Consider the following 25,959-nt stretch of genomic DNA (forward strand, 5'->3'; position numbering starts at 1 on the left):
ATTCAGCAAACACTTCTCAGCACCTGACACATGCCAACAACTGTGCCAGAGAGATGCTTCCCGTGCTGCAGAAACTCAACCCAGAAGGGGAAACACACAGCACACCTCCACTCGGTTCAGTACGGAATGAGGAGGAAGGGCTACCAACCCAGAAGGGGAAACACACAGCACACCTCCACTCGGTTCAGTACGGAATGGGGAGGAAGGGCTACCAACCCAGAAGGGGAAACACACAGCACACCTCCACTCGGTTCAGTACGGTATGGGGAGGAAGGGCTACGGTAAGGCCGTGCTTCTCAAACCTCACTGTCACAGGGTGAAGAATCACCAGATTCTAGTTCAGCAGGTCTGAGGTGGGGCCTGAGAGTCTGCATTTCTAACAGGCAATGCTAATACTGTACCAGGACGATACTCTAAGTAACAGGGGGCAAAGATACAAAAGAAGAGGGAAAGAATAACCTCACCTGCAGGGATATGAGAAGGTGGGAGTTCACACAACAACCCCCGAGATGACTGGGCAGCATAAAGAAAGAAGACGGCATGGGTGTCTGCCTAACAGAAACACAGGGTAGCAGGAAACGGGAGTACAACCTTGTGACCACAAGACCGTGTGGAACAGGCACAACAGCAGTGTCCTAGGAGGACAGAGGAAGGTGTGTTTGGCCACTTTCCCCCCCTTGAGAAAAAGAAATACACAAGGAGCCTTGACGCATGGGTAGGATTCTGCTGGCAGATGCGAGTGGATACTCCAAGCCACAGGAATACTAGAGCAAAGGCTGCAAACTGGAGAACACAGGCCATGAAGAGAGAGCCAGCAGGAGGAGACTGTGGGCAACTAGGGGAGAAATGCAGTGAGGGCCAAATCTGGGGGACCTTGAATAGCAAGAACATAGCTGGCAGTCCTAGAAAAGTCAGCTGGGAATGGCAGTCAGCACCAACAGGACACCCCTGGGTTTCTCCCTCTTACGTCTCACAGACGGCAGTGATGGATTTCTGTGAGCAGCTCAGAATAATCAGAGATTCAGTTAAATCAGCAGTCTTTCCCTTAATCCTACTTAACACCAGTCACCACCTGCCACTCCTGCACCCCCACTGTCCCTCTGGCTCTCCCTAGATGTCTTGCTGACTTAAAAGTGATAGCCTACGGTCTAGGCATGGGGGAAAATACAAGTTCTACCCTACACGGGTAGGAGCACCTTTTAAAACCACCAAGAGCTGAGTCGCTCTGCTCTACCTACTTCCCTGACAAGTTTCCAACCTCAGTTTTCCCTGTGACGCAGACGGTAGAAGGTCCTTCAAGGACAAGCCAAAACTGATCTTCCTTGCTCTGCCCATTAGCGAGCCCTGTGTGGGAGAGGCCGGGGAAGGCGCTCGCAAAACCTGGGCTCTCTTCACGAACGTGGAAAATGTGTCTTTCTTTTCTGAGACACACCCCTAACACCTGGCCGGCCCTGATGTACATTCGTAAATAAATAAATAAATAATTACTATCTACCTTCATTAGTTCATTCATTCACTCTTTCAACAAGTATTTTATTTATTCATTTTAGAGAGGAGAGAGAGTGAAAGAGAGTGAGAAAGAGAGAGAGAAGGGGGGAGGAGCAGGAAGCATCAACTCCCATATGTGCTTTGACCAGACAAGTGCAGGGTTTTGAACCTGAGACCTCAGTGTTCCAGGTCGACGCTTTATCCACTGCGCCACCACAGGCCAGGCCTCAACAAGTATTTACTGAGTCATATGGTACCAAGCAAGGAACTATGTTGGCCTTAGGGGGCTCCATCTCCAACCCAGGTCCTCCCACTTTTCTCCTAGATCACTGTATTCTTATCCCACCAGCAGCTTGCTGTTTCCCCCAAATACAAAGCATGCGCCTACCTTATGGCTCTCAAATACTCTTCCTTCAGTTACGCTCATGGATCACTGCCTCACTTCACTCCGAGCTACTCAGAGGCTGGCTCTGGTCCCTCTAACAAGAGTGCTCAGTCCCCTTCCCCCCCTTTATTTCTCTTCATAGCACTTACTGCCACTGGACAGTTTCTACCGATTTATTTTTTAATGTCTGACAACCCCACTAGAATGTAAAGCTCTCAGAGACAGAGACTGTGCCTACTCTGCTCACGGCTGTGTTCCAGCACTGAGAACAGCGTCCGGCACATGCAAGGCCCAGACAGGTCTGCTGAGCACACTGCTGAATGAGAATGAAACGGAAGCCACACAGAGAAGAACGGCACGATCGGAGCTGAGATGGAAGAAAAACAATCCACTAACTGCACCAGGATCATTCACAAGGTCATTAACTAAAGGGTAAGCGTGTTACTAACATTAAAAACAAAACCTGGTTTAGGTAAAAGGTAAAAAGTGTCTAAATTAGGACAGTGGTTTACTGAGCACCTATTATGTAAAAACCTCAGTAAATAATCAGTCACAGCCCTGCTTTCATAGTTATAAGACTGTACTCAATTATGTAATTATTACTGTGACAAATGCCACAAAATACACAAAAAAGAGAGAGGATGAGCCAAAGCCAAGTTCAGAATTTCAGTCCTACATGACTAGATGGATGGTGTGCCATCCTCAGAACAAAAGAAGAAAGGATTCATTAGAGAAGAGGCTTCGTTTTAGACATAATGAGTATGAGGATCAACAGGACAAATGGAAATGCAGGTCTAGTATTTAGGAGCAAAATACGAGGTAGAAATACAGATCTGAAAGCCATCTGTAATTTGTAGACTACGCTAACAAACCTTTACTAGGAAGACATGTGATCACAGGGTTATTAGCTGGGCCATAGGATAGCTGTTAAGGTTACATGACATTCAGATTTTACAAATTAGCACAGGAAAAATGAGCATACTACTTGTGTGCTTCACTTAAATACTTATCTCCTAGAGGTCAGTTCCTTTTATGTGACCATTTGAAGTGCAGCTATCGGATTGAGCTAATAAAACTTAGCTCTTGGCCCTGGCCAGTTGGCTCAGTGGTAGAGTGTCGGCCTGGCATGCAGGAGTCTCGGGTTTGATTCCCGGCCAGGGCACACAGGAGAAGCGCCCATCTGCTTCTCCACCCTTCCCCCTCTCCTTCCTCTCTGTCTCTCTCTTCCCCTCCTGCAGCCGAGGCTCCATTGGAGCAAAGTTGGCCCGGGTGCTGAGGATGGCTCTGTGGCCTCTGCCTCAGGCGCTAGAATGGCTCTGATCGCAACACAGCACGCCCCAGATGGGCAGAGCATCACCCTCTGGTGGGCATGCCAGGTGGATCCCGATTGGGCGCATGCGGGAGTCTGTCTGACTGCCTCCCATTTCCAACTTCAGAAAAATACAAAAACAAAACAAAACCCAAAAAACTTTGCACTTAACAGCTGGGGTGGCATACTACAAAGTGAAAGAACAGGAAAGATTACTCCTTAGTATCAAATGTTTACTTTTATCAGGGGGTTTGAAAACAGAGATTCTGTTTTCAGTGTCTCCACAGTCACAGAGCACTACAAGCAAGCTCACTTGCCCACCTGGTAACAACTCTTCTTTTTTTTAAATTGTGATAAAACACACATAACATAAAATTTACCATTTTGTTATCCATTCAACCATCAATGCACCTTGGGATCACTTGCATCTTTTGGCTACCATGTTCATAGTAGCATTATATCTGTTCCTGAGCTTATTTTTTGAAAGCATTTTAGTGTTCTGATCAGATATGCAGCACACTCTGCCCACACGTATTGGGCCACATGTGAACCACTGCTCTACTTCGCCTGCCGAAAGCCCAAACTCTGGCCCTTACCTTCACAGCCCTGAACACAGCTGGTCAGGTGCACCGGAACACAGGAGCCTTCACGGTCTCCTCTGGCCTGCCATCCTGCAAACAGCTAAGCATCCTCAGCTTCAACTGAGAAAGGGAGCATGGTACCTTTAGTTAATGCTTTGGAAATAGTCTTTTCAAGCTCCAGCAGAGCTACAAGAAGTTAAAGATCGAATGCATATTTTAACAGTAACTTCTCCTACGTCGGTTATCAGTCACCGACCAGGATAGTCCCATGATCACCTGCACTGAGCTGGGAAAACGTAGTTCTTCACTTCTGCTTCATCTGTACTGTTTAACAGGATATGCTTCCAATTTCTAGATACTGTGTTGAAACTGAAGAAGTTTAGGCTTGGACAATAAAGCAAGTGTAACCTACTCCAAAAGCCTTCAACTTTACAAAGTCTATATCAATATACAACAGGGGTCAGCCAACTACAGCCAATGGATCTGGTCCATGCCTGTTTTTGTAAATGAAGTATTACTGGAACGCAGCCATATCCATTTGTTCATGTATCGTGTACAGCTGCTTGGGTACTACAACACCAGAGCTGAGTAATTCCAACTGAAACTGTATGACCCACAAATCCTAAAATATTTACTATCTGGCTCTTTACAGAAAATGCTTGCCAACTCCTGGGTCACACATATTGGTTCATTCTCCCCAACTGGAAACAAGTGGTTATGTGATCAGCTGTTTGGGTAGAAAGGGCCTTTCTCAACTAACTGTGGGGGCAGCTGGCTGGTACCATACCAAGGAGGCGATGAAGTGGCAACACTCAACAAATCCAAAGAAGGCAAGTAGATGGCATGCAGGCAATTTAGGAGGGGCTTGGAACACACCTTTAGAAAGCAACATGGTCTCGTTTTTCATTAACCAGCCTACAAGATGAGCCAGGGGTGGAACCAGGGTGGCCAAGGGGCAAACAATGGAGTCTTGTACAAAACGATAAAGGAACCACTTGCAGTAAGAAGCGTCTTCAGACACACGCTTCTTAAATTACCCAGACAGCCAGCTGAGTTCCAGAAGTCTCAGGATGAACCCCATGAAGGTTGCTTGGCTGGTAACTGAGTTTCCAAGATTCCTCCAGCTCTTTCCCCACCCACGTGTTATGTGTAATGCTGTGAGCTACACAATTATAGAGCTAGAATAGTCATATTAAAAGTAACCATGGAGGAGGTCCTGTGTCAAAGTCACAGCATCAAGCTCTCTCATTCATATAATGGGTGTCAGAATTCAACAGCATTACCTACAACATAACTTGAAGAAGAAAGAGAGCGAAACTGACTTTTTGATGAATATGAATTCATATTATAAGTGCACAGTTAGAGCATCATCCTGATACACCAAAATTAGGGGTTCAATCCCTGGTGAGGGTACATACAAAAATCAGCCAAAGAATGCACAAATAAGTGGGACAACAAATCAGTGTTTCTCTTCCCCTCTCTCTAAAATCAATAATAATAATAATAATAATAATAATTAAAAAAAGCAAGTGTGCATGTTCTTTACCTATTCTTCCTCTCAGGTCTAATGCTCATTTAAAAGACACAAGGCTCCCTGGCCAGTTGGCTCAGCGGTAGAGCGTCGGTCCAGTGTGCAGAGGACCTGGGTTCGATTCCCAGCCAGGGCACATAGGAGAAGCGCCCATTTGCTTCTCCACCCCTCTGCCACGCCTTCCTCTCTGTCTCTCTCTTCCCCTCCCGCAGCCATGGCTCCATTGGAGCAAAGATGGCCCGGGCGCTGGGGATGGCTCTGTGGCCTCTGCCCCAGGCGCTAGAGTGGCTCTGGTCGTAACATGGCGAAGCCCAGGATGGGCAGAGCATCGCTCCCTGGTGGGCAGAGCAACGCCCCATGGTGGGCATGCTGGGTGGATCCCGGTCGGGCGCATGCGGGAGTCTGTCTGACTGTCTCTCCCTGTTTCCAGCTTCAGAAAAATGCAAAAAAAAAAAAAAAAGACGCAAGGCTGAAAATGAGCACCACTACCTGAAAAAAGTCAGTAGAAAACTCAGTGAATGAACAATATTTAGAAGCACAAGTTTTCCAATACGGTGTCATTTCAAACTCAGAAGAATCAAGAATTCATATGTCTTGGAAAAAAAAAAGACTGCATCTTTCTTCTTTCCTGTGACAAAACAGTACTGCATCTGAACATATGCATCACCGCTCCGTGCCCAGGGATGACACTGCAGATGGTGTCTGCTCCCTGCTCTGCTTCACGCCATCGGCAGGGCCACAGAGCAATCCCTCAGAGGATATAAGAGCAGAGCATCCACCAACAAACAGCTGTGTTGGAGCTCAGATAATATAGCGTTTTGCCTCAAGTAATCCCTTAATATCTCTAAGCCTCAGGGTTTTTTTCATCTGTAAAATGAATGGCTTTGATACAGGACCTCCATGATGACTTTTAATATTATTCTAGCTCTATAATTATACCTGTGTGGCTCGCTGCATTACACATAACATAAAAATGGCATGCATCAACAAGTCCTTACTTCACTTCCTGATAGAACTTCTCCACCTACTCTTTCATCACAAAATCAGTGTGACAAATTAGGGCAAGATTCCAGAAGCTAATGTGTGGATTTAGTGGGTCAAAAGGAAGTATTCGAATACTGCGCCTTTTACAGTAAGACATTTCTTCCTGGAGGCTAAATTCTCAGGTCTGAGTTCAAAGTCTCAGCAGGAGCCTTGGGAAAATGCTGGGAAGACTGATACCAGCAGATCTTTGAGGAGCCATTTTTAAGCGATTGCAAAACAAAGTGTGTGTGTGTGTGTGTGTGTGTGTGTGTGTGTGTGTGTGTGTGTCCTCTCTCTCTAAGCTTATAGGTCAACGAATAGTATGCAGGTTTGGTGACCCCACTCCACTCTCGCAATTAAGAAACAAACAAACAGGTGAGAGGAGAATAGAAATAATAAATTTGGTGGGTCTAGATCTCATAAAAATGAAGTTGTGGAGAACACTCATTGAATCTGGGGAGTCTGCCCAAATCGTAGACCCGGATGAACCTGACAGAGGTGGCCAGAGCACCGGGCTCCTGGTGGTCCACAGGAAAGGAGATGAACCGACTGCTGGGAGAGGGGATGGGAGCCCCCGTGGATCTAAGCCTTTCCACCCAGACAAGCCTGATGCTATAGGTTGCCAAGAGTCTGTGCACTACTATCCTAAACTTTACCATAAAATAATTTGCCAAGGAGAAGAACCACGGGTTTTTTCTTACAGAATACTGTTCAGCTGGATTCATGACCCAAGATCCAAAGATGAGCTTCAGGGGAACTGCTCTCAGGACTGAATGCAAAATTTTGTACATATGTAAGTAAGTGCATTTTTCCAGGAAGAGGTTCATCACTTTTATTTTTCAAAGAGGTTTGAAAGTCACTATAGATACAGAATATGATTTTTAAAAATCCAATGTATTACCCGTTTTTGTTATGCCTCAACTTAATTATCCAACAGGCACCCAAGGAATTTACATTTCAAGTATTTCCAAAAAGAAAATCCAAGAGTTGGCAAGTGATGTTGGAGAGGTGGCATGCATATAAATGCTGACTTTCACACTCTCCTTAAAGCTCAGGATGACAGAAACGATGACATGTTAAGAATGATTACAACTGACCTGATAGATTAATTCACATAGTAGCCACTGAGATCAGTTCAGTCAATGTCAGCAACAGAAGAGGCACAAAAGAATACTCGACCCGACATCCGGGGACCTCTAGCCCTGGCTGTGCCTACTTTAACCTGTGACCTTGGACAAGCCCCTTTCCCTCTGTGCTTGGGTCTTCATCTGTAAAATGCAGGCCACTGAAGTAGAGCAGCGGTTTGTAAATTCTTTGAAGGCAATGAACATTATGTTTAAATTATTTTTATTTATTTATTCATTTTTTAGAGAAGAGAGAGAGAGAGAGATTGAGAGAGACAGAGAGAAGGGGGGGAGGAGCAGGAAGCATCAACTCCCATATGTGCCTTGACCAGGCAAGCCCAGGGTTTTAAATAGGCGACCTCAGCATTCCAGGTCGACGCTTGATCCACTGTGCCACCACAGGTCAGGCCTGAACATTATGTTTAGATAAAATCATCTAGAATTCATCAGAAGCTAAACCAGTTCAAACTGGCATGCTGAACACACACATTTATCTCCATTCCCTCTAGAAACTCCATTAGTTATCATCCTTAAATACCTACACTTACTAAGCATTTACCACACGATTATCTTAAGTGTATTAACTAATGGAAACCTTAACACTTTTATTAGGTAGGTGATGATCCCCATTTTACAGATGAAGGAACTGAATCACCAGCATTTAAGGAACTTGCTCCAGTTCTCACAGCTAATAAGTGGCAGAGCCAGGATTCCGACCCAGGCAGTCAGGCAAGTGTCTGTGCTATGCATACTACCTCTCAGACCGACAACCAAGGAATAGCAAAGCTCCCAAAGAAAAAGAAGCTGAAAAGTGACTAGAAATGTCACCAAGTCTTGGAAGAAGGAAAGCAGACAAACGAGTAGTAACTGACTCAGACGGAGAACGTGGAGTTCTGCAGACGGCCAGCCACTGCAGAGCCCCCTCCCAAACTTAACTGTTGGAGACACTTAGGTTTCCTCTCAAAGTGTGAGCATTAAGGAAGGCTAAAAACAGGCAGGACTGGTCTGTCCCCCCCACCCCCAGCAGGCAAGTAACTGCTCCATCACTGCCCCAACAGAAACCTGGAGGTTTATATTCTGGGCAGGATAAACTAGACTCCAGACCTGGGTAACGGGGGCATCACTAAAAACAAGAGTGTGGCACCATTCGGGGAGCAGTGAAAGTCTGCATACAGAAGCAAAAGCCCCCAGTCCCCTCCCACCATAAGGTTCCTAGAATGGTGACAGGCAGGCTTATTCCACCTAGGCAGAAGCCTGAAGATCCATGGACTCTGAACATATTTCACTGAAAATGACAGGTCCATCCCCCCACAGCTGATGGTTTCAGGATGCCCAGATCAGGAGTAGCATCACTGAAGACTTTGTCAAAAACGCAAGTTCTCAAGCCCATGCCAGACCTACTGTACAAGAAATTCCAGGCTAAGGCCCAACGACCAGTGAGCAAGGCCACTAGGTGATTCTAATGCCCACTGAAGTCTGAGAGCCACTACCCTAGAGGGAGGCCCACTAGTCAATAAACCCATCCCATGACAAAAGGCTTCCAACCAGCTTTTTAGCACCTATTTAGTTGGAAGATAGGCTGGAATCGCCAAAAGTTTTGGGAAAGATACACTATCTTGAAAGGAAGAGACCAAAACAGATTTCACAGAGCAGCTCTAGTGAATGGGAGGTAAATGAGACAGAGCCTGGTTTGCTTGGCCTTGCAAACCAAGACTGCCACTGGGCTATGTCTCAGGCTCTACAAAGTAGTTAGAAAACCAATGAAGCAGATGCTTTCTACAGTCCTTTCCAGCTCTAGCCTGTGCTTTTATGTTGATCTTTATGTCCCAGATCCTTGAAACTAATAAAGCAATTTAAATGGACACTCTCAATTAGAACCTCTGATAATTTCCTTATTTGGAACTATTTCTGATCATTTACTTGTCCCTTCAAATGAACAAAAACCATTTTTGTGCTAAAGGGTTGCTATATTTACATTAAATCAGAGGCAAGACGCTCTGCTTTGATTTATGTAGAAGCATCTGAGGCCATCCCACTCGAGCATGCCTTTTTTGCTTCTCTGTATTTTATAAGCTTTCCCTGGCTCACCCTTCCAGGCTAAATCTTAATCAAAAAAAATTTCCCCCTTTTACTGCTTTTCACTAATCTCTCCTCACCCCAAGTGTTACTGCCAAAACCAGACCATTCTTCTGCTTACAAATCTCGATGTCAGAAAATCTCTGCCTTGCTTGACCTGTGGTGGCGGAGTAGATGGAGCATCAACCTGGAATGCTGAGGTCATTGGTCTGAAACCCTGGGCTTGCCCAGTCAAGTCACATACGAGAAGCAACTACTGTGGGTTTATGCTTCTGGCTGCCCCCCCCCTCAAATCAATAAATAAAATCCTTTATTTTAATCTCTCATTTATATTTACTTCCTCTGCCTCCTTTAGTCCAGCTAATTTTTTCTCAAGCCTCTTGGTTCCCACTAAAGAGCCTTCCGCCTCTCAAGTCACTTAACTTCTGTACTGGAAAACTAATCTTCAGGAAGGATTTATGAAACCAAGGGTCCTTATGACTTTGATTAAATACTTTAGTTCTAATTCCTAGCTCTAGAAATCATTCCCCCATTTCTGAGACCTAGACTTTCCTCCAATAATCAGAAACCCTCAATGCAGCAGAAGACAGTAGTCCTGACCTAACTATTGGTAACAAGATTGGACCTCTGGCAGACTAAAGATATCTTGAGCTAAGTGATGTTTCAGTTCCTGAGCCCTAAGATAGAGCAACACCCCCCCCCCCCATTACTGTCCCATGAGAGCAGACAGAGGGATCTGGGAACAGACCTCAGAGCTGTCCTCCAGACCTAAAGAATCGATTCATTACCCTTACCTCACCTCTGATGGATCAGCTCCCAGCATGACCCCAAACCCCGAGTGCCTTATGACTCTGCCCGATAATATCTGTAACCTACACACCATGGAGGAGTTCAGACTTTAGAGCATTAGCTTCCCGTTCTCCTGGATGGCACCACTCATCAATAAAATGGCCAATAGTTGTCCACCGCAGTTCTGGTGTTCAGTGTTTGGCTCTGCTGGTGCCGGGTGGATGAACTCTTTCTGTTCTATAACATTTAGAGCAATGAAAAACTTATGCCATGCATTATGCAAAGAGTACCACAGATGTTCCCATTTAATCCTCACTCTAATACTGAGGATTTGGAGTCATCTCTATTTTTGCATTTGTAAAACTGATGCTTAGAGAAATTAACTTGCTCAAGGTTACAACTAGGATTTTAATCCAAATCCTTAAATCTCCAAAGGCACACACTAAATCATTCTACTCTACTATCTCCAGAGGTTTGACTTTCATACCTGGGAGAAAAAGTTTCCTTAACCCTGTAGAAAATAAGAAGAGCAAAAAGAGCTCTGTATTGTATGATCTTGTTTTTAAACGAGATCTTCCACAGGTGCTGAGAGCTTTCCAAAGCCCCGCAGGGGCCGGGAATGCGGCCGGCAGCAGCATCTGCCCCCCTGGAGGGCTCCACCTGGCTCAGCAGCTTGGCCAAGGAGCTGCCTGCCCAGCATGCCTCTCCTGCAGGAATAAACGCAAAGCGCAGGAGGAAAGCTGGCTCTAGAGCTCAGAATGCCGGCAGGGAACAGGTGGTTAAAAGGTCCCGCTCCACGCAAACCACCCGTCCCCTTTCTGTGACTTTTGGGTGGTGGTGCTGGTAGGATACCTCCCCGTGTGCGGCAGAGTCGCTGCCCACCTCAAAGGACTTCCAGAGCTGAGTGTAGAGACAAGGTGGTAGTCTCACAATCAAGGACAAGCAGTGACTGCTGAGGAAAAGCCTGCGCCTCTACAACACAGCTAACTTTCGAGGGGCACAAACAAACGCCTGCGGTGACCAGAGGTGTTTCAGCGCTGCCCGTCAGAATGTAGAGACGGCCACCACCCCTCCCCTGATGGAGGGGCTGCGAGTCTCTTTTCTCTAGTCGGTGACAGAAAAGGAGGCGGGCACCCCAATGTCTCCCACTCCGAGGGCCTCAGCGGCGCGCCTCTCAGCCTCTCCTTCTAAGGGCTGAGAAGCCGTGCCAGCCCATCTCCCGACTCAGCCCCGGTCCTCCTCTCCCGCTCGCCACCTCTCTCTCCCCGACACGGTCTCCCTCCAACCTCCTTTCCTCACCCCTCTGCCCGCTAGACCCCGCTTCCCCGACCGGCCCCGCCCCTCTTTCCTCCCCATTCGGTCCCTTTTCCCTCGGCCCCGTGCCACCCAGCCGTCGGCACCTTGAGCGTCACATCGCACAGCTTGCCCTGCCGCCGGATCTCCTCCATGACCCCGTAGCCGCGACTAGGCAACTCGGACACGGAGAAGTGCACCAGATCCTCCAGCTCCTCCGCGCCGTCCTCCACCATCTTCCCCGCCGCCGCGACTGCGCAGGCCTGGCCGGCCGGCTCTAAACTGAGCAGGGCGGGGCGCGGGCGCGCGCGGACGGCAGCTTCGGCGCAGGCCCTGCGCGGTCGCCGTAGTTAGAGACAGCTCTGCGCCGGAAGCCCTGCTGCCCCGCTTCCTGGTTTGTACGCAGCCTTAGTTCCCTTGCTGGTACATTAGTTGTCGGCGCTGGTCACACGCCTTCGGCTGCTGCATTCTTCCTAGAATCAATGGTTCTATCTCCCGTTTTCCCGATTCTGCCTTGACCTTACTCGTATCTCAACAGAGGACCACAAACTTCATTTCCGCCACCACCAGGCTACTTCCGGAACCTCCGGAAGCGGCCCGTTGCCATGGCGGCTGTGTACACAACCCGGTTGCCGCACACGCGGGTTTTCCGTCGCGGCAGCTGCAGTGGTCGCGCTGTGGGAGGGCTGCTGCTTCCGGAGCGGTGAGGAGGGGCCACGAGCCCCCGGGGTGGAGTGAAGGGAGGTAGGAGAGGGGGTGTACGCCGGGTGGTGGGCAGTTGCTGGCATCTAAACACCCCTCCAATAGGGAGTCCTCCAGCTTGGCTCTGATTTATGAAACCCGGCCCCAGGAGGGCGCGGCATCGCGGGGGCCCTTTCAGCCTGGCTGCGGCTTAGGGCCTTCGAGTCTAACGTTACCTGTCCCCACGAGTGTCCTTCGTCGCGCCTGAGGTTCAGGGGGAGCGAGGCGGGGAACCAGAAGTCTTCTTGGTTCTTCTGCACTTAACGGTTTTGGAACTGGAGGGTGCTTCAGGATCGCCAGTCCAAGCCCTTTGTTTTTCAAACGAGAAAGCTACTCCAGAGAAGGACAAGAATGCTTCTAAGGCTCATTGCCTCCCAGACTCCACATAGGGGTCTGGCATGTTGGGTGAGGAAAAGGAGAAAGGTTAGTTATACCTAGATTCGAGTTTTTCGTTTAGCCCAAGGCTGCATGCGTTTGCACCCTGATTTGGGGCGATTCAGATGCTGCTGAAGCTCTGATGGCTATGAATGTTTCCCATGAGAGCCCCTGGTCTGGGCAGGAGCGCTGGAAGATACGGACTCGCCTAGTGCCTACCGTCCCAGCATGTGCTCCTTATCCTTTTATCGAGCCTTCAGATATCTGCTTGGTGGCAATTGTGTTCATTCCCACCTCTAAAACAAACGAGGAAACCGCGAGCCTCTACAGCAAGAGGTTTCCTGGTGGCCACTCAGAGATACACTTACTTATACCAGAAATATCTAAGGGTAGTACCTTGGGAGAGGACATTTCCCACAAGGAAATGTGGGAGAAGGACCCTACTAAAGGGGAGGGCATAGTGATAGGGCTGATCAAGGCTTCTTGACAGTGGTGCTTGGAAACCAAGTGTCCTTCAGGAAAGGCTGTGGGCCTACGGCTTGGAGTGGGAAGGGAGTAACATTATATGCCCCTTGGGACTCTCTCAATAGTGCCGGAAGATGGACCCACATATGGAGATTCAGCTACCCTCTGACTTCCAACCATGACTATCACCACCAACCACCATTTCTTGAGCACCTGCTCAGTGCCAAGCACTGTTCTGGACACTGATGGGGGGATTCAAAAGAGATAAAAGGCAGTTTTATTCCTCAAGCATCTTGTAATTTAATTTGGAAGCTGAAACCCATTCAAGTAATGTGGTGTAAGAACATTAACAAACATTTCAGTAAGTGCTAGATGGCATGGGGTCCCCAAATGTCTGGGTGTTGAGGAGCTGCTGAGTCACAGACTCAGTGACTCTATTCCTGTAGGTAATAGAAAAGGCTTGCCTCTGGTGGGTGTGGCTCTTGGCATGCGGGGACCCATGGTGTGAGCATGGGGAGGGCCTTGGGAAGCACAGATGGGGTGACTGCATGTGCACGTGCATTTTGGCAAATTGCAGGGCAGAGAAGGGACAGGCTCTGAGGGGAGGGTGATGCTTAGAGCTAGCCTATGCTGCCCTTGTACTCAGTGGTTGGGGGTTGCCAGGAGTAAGGCCTAGGCACCTACTGCCAGAGGCTGCATTACTTTATGGTACCTTTCAGGAGGCACCCTGGGCAGGAGGGTGGGCTCTCAGACTGGCATGGGGAATGATTCCCAGAGCTTTAGAGATTGAGAGTGTTTGCTTGGGTGAAAACACACGTCCCTGCACTCCCAACTTCCCGATAGCCTAGATCAAAGTGAACCTGGAGATTGAGAAGTTCTTTTCAGTTTCCTCAGTTTAGGATTCATGTTGGAGCTACTTGTGACTATTTGTTTCTAAAGATTGATTTCGCAGACAAAGATTTCAGGACTGAAATTGGGCAAGCCATTATTTTTACTTACCTGAATACCTTCCATACTCATTTTCTAAAAATTAAAAGGTCTGAATGATTCCATGGTAGACAAGAGTTCCATGAAATCATCACTTGAGGAACTTAAGAAGTGGACAGATACTATATAATAGGCAAATAAGAAAGTAACTTGCTATTTGATTTGACATCTGAAGGGCTTATAACTAGAGTTTTTATGTCCCTATCATTAACACTAAAAGGAAATGGCAGGGCCTATCTCTATTTAACTTGTTTCTATAGATCTTTAATGACATTTGATGAGAGTCGATATAATTGTAAGAGGAACTCAAGTGGTTATCACAAGTTGTGTCTAGAAATGTGGAGGAACGTTACTATTTTAAAACATGGGATTATTTTTATCCTGAAACACTTATTGAACTCTCTTAGATAATACATGTAAAATATTAACATTCTTTATTTAATGTGCTTTTTTAAAAAGTGCAGTAGTTGCCCTGCCTTGTGGCACAGTGGATAGAGCATCCTCCCACAGCACCAGGGCGGCAGCTCAACCCTGAGGTACTTCAGTCCCGGGTCAGGGCACGTAGGAGAAGCAATCAATGGGTGATGGGTGTACAGCTAAGTGGAACAATGAGTTGATGCTTCTTTCTCTCTCTCCTTCTTCCTCTCTCTCAAAATAAATAAATAAATAAACAGTGCAATAATTAACTTTGATTTTTTCCATTGATTTGGTGGGAGGGAGAGAAGCATCAATTTGGTGTCCACTTAGTTCCATTTAGTTGTGTACCCATTGATTGCTTCTCATACTTCCCTTGACAGGGCCTCGGACCCATGACCTCGGTACCCCTGGATGACACTACCGACTGAGCAACCTGGCCAGGGCCTAATGTTAAGTACTTTACTCAGATACTGTCAGGAGAGGGCCTAGTATAATTTGGCAATGAGACTGATATCCAATAAAGATGAGATTTCTTAGTTATCATTGGGAAGGTTGTACAATTCAGCTTTTTTTTTTCTTTTTAAAGATTTTATTGATTTTAGAGAGGAGAGAGAGAGAGAGAAAGGGAATCATGGAGGAGTGGGAAGCATCAGCTCATCATAGTTGCTTCTCATATGTGCCTTGAACTAGTGACCTCAGCACCAGGTCAACGCCTTATCCACTGTGCCACCACAGGTCAGGCTACAGTTTAGCTTTTTAAAATGTTCGTACTTTGTTTGGACAGGATCTTAGAGGTCAGTTAACTCCCCTTATGGTCCTTACCTTGAGAAAGTCTTTTCCATTGTAGAACAACTCTATTTAATAGGAAGGCCATTCACCTAAATCACCAGCCTATCACTTGTATCTATAAGCATGCCATTCATCCTATTCCATGAAGCTGCATCAAATGTTTATTTTAGAATTTTATTATTCATGGCACTTATTTGTGATTGTATGAATGAAGGAATACACACACATCTGTTTCTGCCTGAAAGGAAATGGTGAGAATATAGTTAGGTTTTAGGAGAGGAAGAGGAAGGAGGGGACTATCTGTGATTTTTCTGTCAGTCCCGTGCCAGAGAAGAAAGAGTATTTGATTAGGGACTAAATTAAATATACTTCTAGGCGATCTCTTTTCTGATCTAAGTTTATCTGATGGAGGTAGAGAAAATGCTGCATATGAAGTAAGACATGTTAATGAAGAAAAGAAGTAGTTTTAAGGCTTTTCATAGTATTTCCAAGGAAAATATAAAGAACGAGGCAAAGCATAAGTGGACTGAGATACAGAACATGGCTAGAAACCACCTCTAAGATTAGGCCACCAAAGGGAGCCTTGTTTGTAGTTAAGTCTCTTAGGAGGGTCATTGGTGGAAAGCGATGAGGCAGCCTGTCAAGTAGGAAGTGACGTATGTGTTGAGCCTGTGGGGAGAGCACTGAAAGTGATGACTTTCTTTTTCCCCCAGTGGGACAGGAAATTGTGGACTGTACATCACTCCATTCCCGTCTGCTTGATGCATGACACCTCCCCTCTAAGTATCGTTTAATGATGACTACTGAAAATGTTGCTATTTTCTTCTTTTTAGCTAAAATGAGTACTAGGAAAAAAGTTCATGCATTTGTCCGTGTCAAACCCACTGATGACTTTGCTCATGAAATGATCAGATATGGAGATGACAACAAAGTAAGTGGAGTGTACTTGTCTTCACCTGCCTGGGCCTCTCTCTGTCCCACCATTTCCTTTTAAGGACCAAGACAGAATTGGTAAAAGTTCAGTTGGACTCCAGTTCCCCTGCAATGCTGTTGATGAGGAATGTCATGAAACTTTCATTATTTTTTTTTTTTTTTTTTTTTAGAAAGGGGGGTGGAGAAAGAGAGAGGAGAGAGAGAAAGGGGGGAGGAGCAGGAAGCATCAACTCCCATATGTGCCTTGACCAGGCAAGCCCAGGTTTTCGAACCGGCGACCTCAGCATTTCCAGGTCGACGCTTTATCCACTGCGCCACCACAGGTCAGGCGAAACTTTCATTTTTAATTGTCTGTTGAAGCAACTATGATGAGCTGATGCTTCCCACTCCTCCATGATTCCCTTTCTCTCTCTCTCTCTCCTCTCTAAAATCAATAAAATCTTTAAAAAGAAAAAAAAAAAAGCTGAATTGTACAACCTTCCCAATGATAACTAACAAATAACTTTGTCTTTATCCTTGTACATGACCCAGAAAAACTGACATTTGTCCATACTCATAAAACTTTCTGGTGACCAGATCTTCTGTTCCATAATCTCCCCAAGGGGGTGCGATGAGCGTGTGCCAAGCTGATTAGTGTTAAACGCACCAAAGCAGTGGGAGAAAGTCTTACCAAGAGAACTGGGAAGGGTTATCTGTCCCTCTGTCCTCATCACGGTCCTGAGAATCTTTCTGAAGCCTGTGGTAGGCTTAGGATAGCTTGAGTATTCGATGTTTTCCTTCAGCGAACGTTTGTGGATCTACTGTGGGCAGCACCAAGACATTCTTTTTTTTTTTTTCCGAGACATTCTTTAAGAAAATTCAAGGGGCCCTGGCTGGTTGGCTCAGTGGTAGAGCGTCGGCCTGGCATGCAGGAGTCCCGGGTTCGATTCCCGGCCAGGGCACACAGGAGAAGCGTCCGTCTGCTTCTCCACCCCTCCCCCTCTCCTTCCTCTCTGTCTCTCTCTTCCCCTTCTGCAGCCAAGGCTCCATTGGAGCAAAGTTGGCCGGGGCGCTGAGGATGGCTCTGTGGCCTCTGCCTCAGGCACTAGAATGGCTCTGATTGCAGCAGAGCAACGCCCCAGATGGGCAGAGCATCGCCCCCTGGTGGGCATGCCGGGTGTATCTCGGTCGGGCACATGCAGGAGTCTGTCTGACTGCCTCCCCGTTTCCAACTTCGGAAAAATACAAAAAAAAAAAAAAAAGAAAAGAATTCAAGGGCACACTGCCCAAGCTTCGACAGTCCTTGCAGGCGGGAAAATGTTCAGTGCACTCCGCCGGACGGAGTTTCAGAGAGCACAGAAGCACAGAGCAATTTAAATTTTTATTTATTCATTTTAAAGAGGAGAGAGAGAGAAAGGGGGGAGGAGCAGGAAGCATCAACGTCCATATATGCCTTGACCAGACAAGTGCAGGGTTTTGAACCAAGGACCTCAGTGTTCCCAGGTCGACGCTTTATCCACTACACCACCAGAGATCAGGCTGCACAGAGCAATTTAATGTGTGAATGGACTGAGCCTCTCTCTCGTCCTTAGTTTACTGTGTGTGGCTCTGTCTTGACTCCCGGGTTAGGGCAGCCTGTATAAGATTCGGACAAGAATCTGTTTGCATCAGAAGTCCCCATTGCAAAGATTTAGAATCTACCATTGACCTAAATCATTATTTTCCTAAACCAGCTGCTGCCACAGTGACTTGCTATGGAGGGACCTAAAAATCTAAAAATTTTTAAAGAAATCTTTGTATCTAAAAATCAGCTGCTTACCAATAGGCAGGCACCCTCGCTTTCCTCTAATAGCAGTGAGTAACCTTGTTGGACAAGACCAGAGCCTGTTCTGCAGTTATTTCATCATTATTCACATTGGCCAGAGTGTGTCCGTGGGAGTAGGTGCCCAGCACCGTGCTGAGGGAGACCTCACTGCCAGTGACCAGAGAGATAGATGGAGCACAAGCCCAGCCTCTGTCACCGAGTCCAGTGTTCTCTCTGCCTGATCTAAGGCCTCCCTGTGTTTACTGACTATATCTAAAGCTGGTTTAGTAAGAACATGATAAGTGTGCTGGACCTCACATCATAGACGAGGAACCTGAACCACCCTGTGAACTAGGGAGAGACGGACCGAAACTGGTAAGGGCTCCAGTCTCCTGACCCTGCCAGCCTAAGGGTTGTGTGGCCTCCGTGCAAGAGCTTCCTTCTCCTGTCCCAAGGAAATCACCAGGAATGTCAGCCCACACATGGGAGTCCTGGTTTTCCTCAGGCTCACTTCCTCTGTTTGCACTGGATCACGCCGTTGGCGATTGATGTTTACCCCAGTTTCCTAACAAACATCCGTTTATCTCCCTCTCTCACGCGCTCTCCCTCTCTTTCCCTAGACCATTGATATTCGCTTAAAAAAGGATACTCGACGAGGAGTTGTCAATAACCAGCAGACAGACTGGTCGTTCAAGCTGGATGGGGTTCTCCACAACGCCTCCCAAGACTTGGTTTATGAGACAGTCGCGAAGGATGTGGTGTCTCAGGCCCTCAGTGGCTATAATGGTAATTTAGTTAATTAACTGTTTAACTTAAGAACCTGTGGAGCTCCTTGTGGAGGAAGAGGTGCGAGTATTATATGGTGGATAAAATAAAATATAACCTCAGTTACTAACTTGGGTTTGCTTATTTGTCTGTCTCTGTGTTCTTGATATTTGCTTGGTGACGTTGTGGGCATGGCTTGGTCCAATGTCCTGGACTCTCCCTTCACAGGAATGACCCTGGCTCTCTACCCAGTCGTGGGGATTCAGCTATTATCCTGTTTCAGATATCTCAGATAATAGTTTTCAAGATAATGCCCTTTTTAAAAAATATGTATATTTTATTTTACTTATTGATTTGTGAGGGAGAGGTGAGGGGGAGAGAGACAGAGACAGAAACTTCCCTCTGTTCCAGTAAGTGCCCTGACTGGGGATCAAACCTGCAACCTTGGCATATCAGACAAGTCTCTAACCAACTGAACTATCCGGCCAGGGCAGACACTCTTTCATATCCCTTGTGATGAATTTAATGGAGTCCAAACATTTTTCTTGAGGCCACCTGCTTGGAGCTATTTCCATTAATTTTATCAGCACAATCTACTGTTCATATTCTAGTATAGGATTATATATAAATGTGTCACTGAAAACAGGAGTAGAGTTTGATTTCCTAACAAATGAAAAGCAGCTTTAGCCTGGCCTGTGGTAGCGCAGCAGATGGCGCATCGACCTGGAAAGCTGATGCTGCCGGTTCGAAGCCCCGGGCTTGCCCAGTCAGGGCACATTCAAGAGGCAGCTACTGCGGGGTGAAGGCTTCCTCCCCACACCCTTTCTCTCCTGCCTCTCTCTGAAATCAATAAATAAAATCTTAAAAAAAAAAAAAAAAAAAAAAAAAAAGCTTTACAGTAAGATTGTTTTTAAATCTTTTTTTCTCCCCCTTTTACCCTCTTCTACCTCTCTCCCACCCCCATCTCCCTCTGGTATGTTTTAAAATTTTTTGAAAATTTAAAAAGCCTTAGAATATATCACAGTTTATAGACTTTGCCCATATGGTGGCTGCTGGCTAGAATGTTCTCTGTTTACAACTTTTAGGTCTGTTTAAAAGTCCCTTGAGTGTAGATGCTCAGACATTGTAATCACGCCCTGTGATAAGGGAAGTGTGGTCCCCACGGACCCTGAGGGAATGTGGGTCCGAGGAGGTAGAGACAGAGGAGCTGAGTCCCTGGCAGGTTGTAAGTCTTGGGCCCCAGGTGCTCTGGAACCACAGTGGATTCTCAGTCCCAGCGGAAGTGACTCCTTCCTGCACCTTTGTGTTGGGTTAATAGACACTCTTTCTGACTTTCGGCTCAAATGCTGAATTAAGGCCCCTTATAATTGGTAAAACCTACCAATCCCAGGAAGTAAAGCATCTGTTAGGCAAAGGCAAACACTGATTTCCATGGCACATCATTGCCCAGGTGGATCTGCTGTGGAAATGCCCAGATGCAAAACAAACAGAAAAACAGAGAAAAACAGAGAAGACTTGGGGATGGGGTCTGGCTCAGGCTGCCCAAGCTGGGAGGAAGAGCAGGTGGGCACTGGAGCCCGGGGCGACCTGTGGTTGTGTCCGTTGTGTCCTGGAGCCTGGCGGTGACGCTGGACCTAAAGGATGTGAGAGTTGTGAGTGAAAGTCGGCCCGGATCAGGACCTGGTCATGGTGGGCTGTTTCTGCAAGTAGCATAGGATCAACCAGCAGCCCTGTTTGGTCCTGTGGGAGCTTGCAGTCTACAAAGAACTCTCACTATTAACAGGAAATGCCCTTCCCACTCCCATCTCTTCCTGGGGATTTCAAAAGCCCTTCTTGCCTCCTGCCTGGCTAGCCCCCCAGAGAGCCCCTGGCAGCTCATGGCTTACTAAAGAAGGGCTGGAATTCAGCACTCTTATCTCCCCATCTTCACAGGAAGATTCCCAGTTCTTACTCCCTGGGGTTCCCTGCTTTCCTCGGAACCCTGGGTTCAGGTCTTCTCTTGGTCAAGGGAACAGTCGAGTACTACATGAACCACAGAATCAGAGCAGCTATTTGTGTTTTGATCATTTGTGTTCCTATTTCCCTGCCCGCCCACCCTCCATGGCAGGAATTGCTGATATTTTTGGCGGCTCCTGATGGCCGTCTTCACGCCAGGGGCCTGGCTGGCTCTGGACGTGACGGGGGCTGGGAGAGCTATCATCCTTAGAGCTAATTTCCTGGAGGTCACCCAGTCGTGTTTTGAAATGTTTGCAGGTACCATCATGTGTTATGGGCAGACGGGAGCCGGCAAGACATACACCATGACTGGGGCAACTGGGAGCTACAAGCACCGGGGGATCCTCCCTCGGGCCCTGCAGCAGGTAGAGAGCGGGCTGGGGCGGGATGCCACACAGATCCCCTCTCTTTCCCATAGATGTTGTCGACCCCCAGCCAGCCGCTGGGATAGCTGAGTTGCAGCCTTCAGAGGGGACAGGATGCACATGTGGGCCGGGTGTGTGTCAGTGTGTCAGAGGCCTCAGGAAACCAGGAGTTCGGGTTTCGGCCTGGCCCACACCCATGCCCACACCGAGCCTGCTTCCTCGTTTGTGAAAGGGAGTGGGACCTGCTCGCTGGCTTCTGTGAACCTGTCATGTGAATCATGTTCCTTCCTGGGCTTAACAAGGGGATGTGGATGGACGCTGCGGCGTTTCCTCATGGGCCTGCCCCGGCTTCCATCCCCACGGCCCCAGGAAGGGCCCCGGGAGGAAGCTGAGCGACATCAGCCCCCAGGTCTGTCTGAGTCTGCGCTGGGGGTCTGGGAAGTGTGACTGAAGACAGGACGGAAGGGCCTTCCTTTGGGGCTTGCTAGCCTGGGTTCTCTGAGGACCCGCTGGAGACGGGAGGCAAAGGGCTTTCCCCCCAAAGCATCTTGAGCTTCTTGTATGTCGCTGTCCTTCCTGTAAGGGGTGTGGGTGTCCCTCGGGGGTATAAGCCGTCCACGTTATGACTTTACAGCGTCCTGTTTGAGCTTCCATGTCTCAGGATCCTAGATGTGAGGAGTCTAGCCCAGTGCTGCCCAACAGAAATACAATGCAAGTCACACATGCACTTTTGAGTTTGTCAGTAGCCATGTTTAAAACAGTAAAAAAACAAACACAGGTGCGAAAAGTAAGTCTTTGGCAACCCAGAACTCATCGTCCAGGATAAGTTTGGATCCATATAAGAAGGAACATTACAATAAATAAAAATAAATAGTAAAAAGTAAAACATGAGAAATTAATTGTAATAATATAATTTATTTAACTCAGTATATCCAAAATATCATTTTTACATGTAGTCAGCACGAATGTTATTGAGATAGTTTACATTCTTTTTCTCACACAACATCTTTGATATCCGGTGTGTATTTTACACTTAATGGCACATTTCCATACAGACAATCAATATTCACCAGAGATACTTGATCTGTGTGTCTCCTTCATAAAATTTCTAGTTGATAAAGATTGATAAAACCAAGTTGTTGCAAACATACTTGAGTTTACCAATAACTGAGTTTAGAATCAGTTTTTTTAATTTCAATTTCAGTTCATTGAAATTAAGCAAAGTTTAAGATCCATGTCCTCGTTTGCACTAGACACATTCTGAGTGCTCAGCCGAACTAGACACACCTGTGGCTAGAGTCTGTCCTGCTGGACAGCACAGAGCTAGGCCGTTAGAACAGGATCAGACCTGGGGGGTCATCTGGCCCGACCCTGCATTTGACAGATCAGAAACTTTAGGTCCAGAGAGGGGCAAGGACGACTCCAGAGTCACCCGCTGAGAAGGCCGGGGAGGGTAACAAGAGTGGAGAAGGCTGAGTTCTGGCTTCGCTTCTTCCCACACTGACTGAGTGACCACAGACAAATCATTTTGTGGTCTGGCACATCCCACAGATGGGTACTGCCCTGCTTCAGTCACAGGGAGTTAGGAGCATGGAATGCACTCATGGATGTGAAAGAGGCTTATATCTGGTGAGACCCCCTAAAACAGGAGATCTTTACTCCAGAGGCCTTTCTGTTCGTGCCTCTGCTCCCTGGAGCTGTACAACTGTTAGCTGTGAGTCAGGCCTCAAAAAACAAGACGATAATAAATATCACCGAGTGGACCAAGAATTATACTCATTGTTGAGGATGATGACCTGGTCTTTCACCGACCAGACTGTCAGTTCTTTTAGGACAAGGATTTTCTTACTGCACTTCTTGGTGTTCCGCCCTGGGGTTAGAACTGCCTAACACTAGCTGGTCATTGCAGCTCTGTTGTTGGTGACTACTGTCCAATCTCCCCATCTAGGTATTTAGGATGATCGAGGAACGCCCCACACATACCATCACTGTGCGTGTTTCTTACCTGGAAATCTATAATGAGAGCCTGTTTGATCTCCTGTCCACTCTGCCCTATATCGGACCCTCAGTCACACCAGTGACCATCGTGGAAAACCCTCACGGGGTCTCTATTAAAGGCTTGTCGGTCCACCTCACAAACCAGGAAGAGGATGCATTCAGCCTCCTTTTTGAGGTGAGATGATCGAGCTTAAGGGTTTTTTTCTCCCTCTTACCTTTCCTCTCTTCTTTCCTCCTTCCCTTCCTTTCTTTCTTTTATTTTTTCCTCACTCCCTTCTTCTTTGTTTTTCACTTTGATAATCAGAATGAAAATTAATATATTCTCATTATAACAATTTCAGGTAGTGCTAAAATATATAGGAATAAAAAATAGAATTCACTCATTTGTTTTCTACACGTGGCAACAATAATGTATATTTTAGTTTATTTCCCTCTAGTGTTTTTTTTCTTTCCTGTGTAGTTTTTTCTTTATGTAGTTTAAATTGTCCCCCTTTTTTCCCCGCTACTTAACATTAAATCTTGGGCATTTATTGTATAGAAATAAATAAGGATTAATGTCCTTAGTATCTTTGTTTTCCTTTCAGGAACCTAGGGGATATTACCAATCCAGGGCCTCCTTAAATCAAATATTTGAGTAGCTTATGAGTAGTATATACTTATGCCCAAACTCATGTTCGGGTGAGGTTGTGATTGTGAACTCTTTTTTTTTTTTTTTTGCAGAGACAGAGAGATTCAGAGAGAGGGGTAGACATGAACGGAGAGATGAGAAGCATCAATCATTAGTTTTTCGTTGCACATTGCGACACCTTAGTTGTTCATTGATTGCTTTCTCATATGTGCCTTGACCTTGGGCTTTCAGCAGACCGAGTAACCCCTTGCTCAAGCCAGTGTCCTTGGGTCCAAGCTGGTGAGCTTTTGCTCAAACCAGATGAGCCCCTGCTCAAGCTGGCAACCTGGGGGTCTCGAACCTGGGTCCTTCTGCATCCCAGTCCGATGCTCTATCCACTGTGCCACTGCCTGGTCAGGCTATTGTGAACTCTTGGAGACATTATTTTATCCCTTTTATTCAGAGATAATTTCTGTTCTGAAGTAGTTTTCTTGCTCTCCACTTTCTGCAGCAGTTTTGCCTCTGTTTCTCTTTTGCCAGAGGGCACAGACTTCAGGGGCAGGGGTTATCAGACGCCTCCCTTGGCTAGACCCAAAGCTTTTCTGACTTCATGCGTGGTTGGATTACAAGGCGCTGAGTCCAGAACCAGGAAGGGCCCCTCCCACACGTGTATGGACACACATACACAAGCAGGAACACCAGGCCTCCGAATCAGAAATCAGGTCTCCTGTGGTGGCGCAGTGGATAAAGCGTCGACTTGGAAATGCTGAGGTCGCCGGTTCGAAGCCCTGGGCTTGCCCGGTCAAGGCACATATGGGAGTTGATGCTTCCTGCTCCTCCCCCCCCCTCTCTCTTTCTCTCTCTCTCCTCTAAAATGAATAAATAAAATAATTAAAAAAAAAAAATCAGGTCTCTATCGCTCAGAGCCTAGCAGAGGTAACAGTGGCTCTCCTAGTCTTGTAGCACTGTTTCCTACACGCCAGTCTCTCACAGAGCAGCACAGTGACGGCGAAAGTCGCATGTACTTTCAGAAGGGACAGCGGGGTGCAGGGATGTCAGATGTCCATAGTACTGCAGAGGAATCCCAAAATTATGCATCACAGAGCTTCTGTAGGAGCTGGTACTCTTAGTCCTCTTCCTCTGGTGGGGGTGGGGAGGGAAAGATTTGGTAGGGAGAGGGCAGGTAGGGACAGAGAGGGAGAATGAGAAAGAGCATGCCTTTGTTTTGAACTGTAAGCAGATCCTCTCCTGGGAAAGGTCTCTACCTTGGAATCTAAGCATTTGGCTCTGGAGAAGAAGATTTTTATCACCTTTTGAATGGGAACAGATGGTTTGGATGGAGAAGTTGGGGAGTGGAGTGAGTCAGGGGAGGACACAAGTGACTCCAGGTCTACCACCCTTAGAATGTGAAGAGCAAATTACTCTGCTGGAAAAAGGAGATATTCTCTTGATCTGTTATCTTTATAACTTGATTTCATTGCTCAGAGAAACTCCAAGAAATCCAGCAAGGGCTGCCTCACAGCCTGTTCTGCGGGTGTCCTCAGGGCAGCCAGAGCTGTACTTCTTGCCTGCAGTTCCCGGTGGAATTCCACTCCTGCTTTGTGTCTGGACTCCTGGGTGTTTCCCTTACTTTCTTGCAGTCTCAGCTATGCATTCAAAAGGAAATTTCAAATATTCTGTCTGTCATCTTCAGGTGTTTTGCTGTAGGAAGATTTCTGAATACTTAGTCCATTGTATGGCTGCTGAGATACAGTTCAAAAGGTGTAGGACTTGGAATTGATTTTCTTTCAAGCTATGAAGACTTTTTCTTGAGCAAATCATTAATCTCTCCAAGCCCCAATTTGCTCATCTGTAAAAGTGGGGACACTAGCAGTACCTTAACCCAAAAGGTTATGAGAATCAGATGAGATCAGCCTCCCTTCCTTCCTTCCTTCCTTTCTTCCTCCTTCCCTCCCTCCCTCCCTCCCTCCCTCCCTCCCTCCCTCCCTCCCTCCCTCCCTCCCTCCCTCCTTCCTTCCTTCCTTCCTTCCTTCCTTCCTTCCTTCCTTCCTCATAGCTGCTGCACATTAAGGGGGGACAACCATGGGGACATGGGGGGAAGCCAGTTACCCTTTGCTCAAGCCAGCAATCCTGGGCTTCA

At 47.0% G+C, this 25,959-nt stretch overlaps 2 protein-coding genes and 1 non-coding gene across 7 annotated transcripts in view; 2 read left to right on the plus strand and 1 right to left on the minus strand.

The window, feature by feature from the left end:
• KLHL18 (kelch like family member 18) overlaps positions 1–11,839 on the minus strand; it is a 53,088-nt gene extending 41,249 nt beyond the window's left edge. For 2 of the 3 annotated variants that reach the window (XM_066245826.1, XM_066245825.1), the window contains exon 1: positions 11,707–11,839. In XM_066245826.1, coding sequence (XP_066101923.1) covers positions 11,707–11,835 — 129 coding nt within the window. In that variant the 5' untranslated portion in view covers positions 11,836–11,839. Of the gene's footprint in view, positions 1–10,397; positions 10,541–11,706 lie in introns of those variants that run through there. The other variant, XM_066245827.1, reaches the window with a different exon arrangement.
• Positions 11,840–12,178: 339 nt separating this feature from the next.
• The window catches only part of KIF9 (kinesin family member 9), a 54,865-nt gene continuing 41,084 nt past the window's right edge, over positions 12,179–25,959 (plus strand). The window contains exons 1-5 of one of the 3 annotated variants that reach the window (XM_066245824.1): positions 12,179–12,302; positions 16,207–16,304; positions 18,710–18,875; positions 21,108–21,214; positions 23,163–23,387. In XM_066245824.1, the coding sequence (XP_066101921.1) occupies positions 16,212–16,304; positions 18,710–18,875; positions 21,108–21,214; positions 23,163–23,387 (591 nt within the window). In that variant the 5' untranslated portion in view covers positions 12,179–12,302; positions 16,207–16,211. Of the gene's footprint in view, positions 12,303–13,388; positions 13,542–16,206; positions 16,305–18,709; positions 18,876–21,107; positions 21,215–23,162; positions 23,388–25,959 lie in introns of those variants that run through there. The other 2 variants (XM_066245823.1, XM_066245822.1) reach the window with 2 other exon arrangements.
• LOC136314858 (small nucleolar RNA SNORA40) lies at positions 21,938–22,067 on the plus strand. Its single transcript, XR_010727430.1, has one exon. It is a non-coding gene; the product is annotated as a small nucleolar RNA SNORA40 (small nucleolar RNA).

The sequence above is a fragment of the Saccopteryx bilineata genome, chromosome 10, assembly GCF_036850765.1.
Source record: "Saccopteryx bilineata isolate mSacBil1 chromosome 10, mSacBil1_pri_phased_curated, whole genome shotgun sequence".
NCBI classification, from domain to species: Eukaryota; Metazoa; Chordata; class Mammalia; order Chiroptera; family Emballonuridae; genus Saccopteryx; species Saccopteryx bilineata.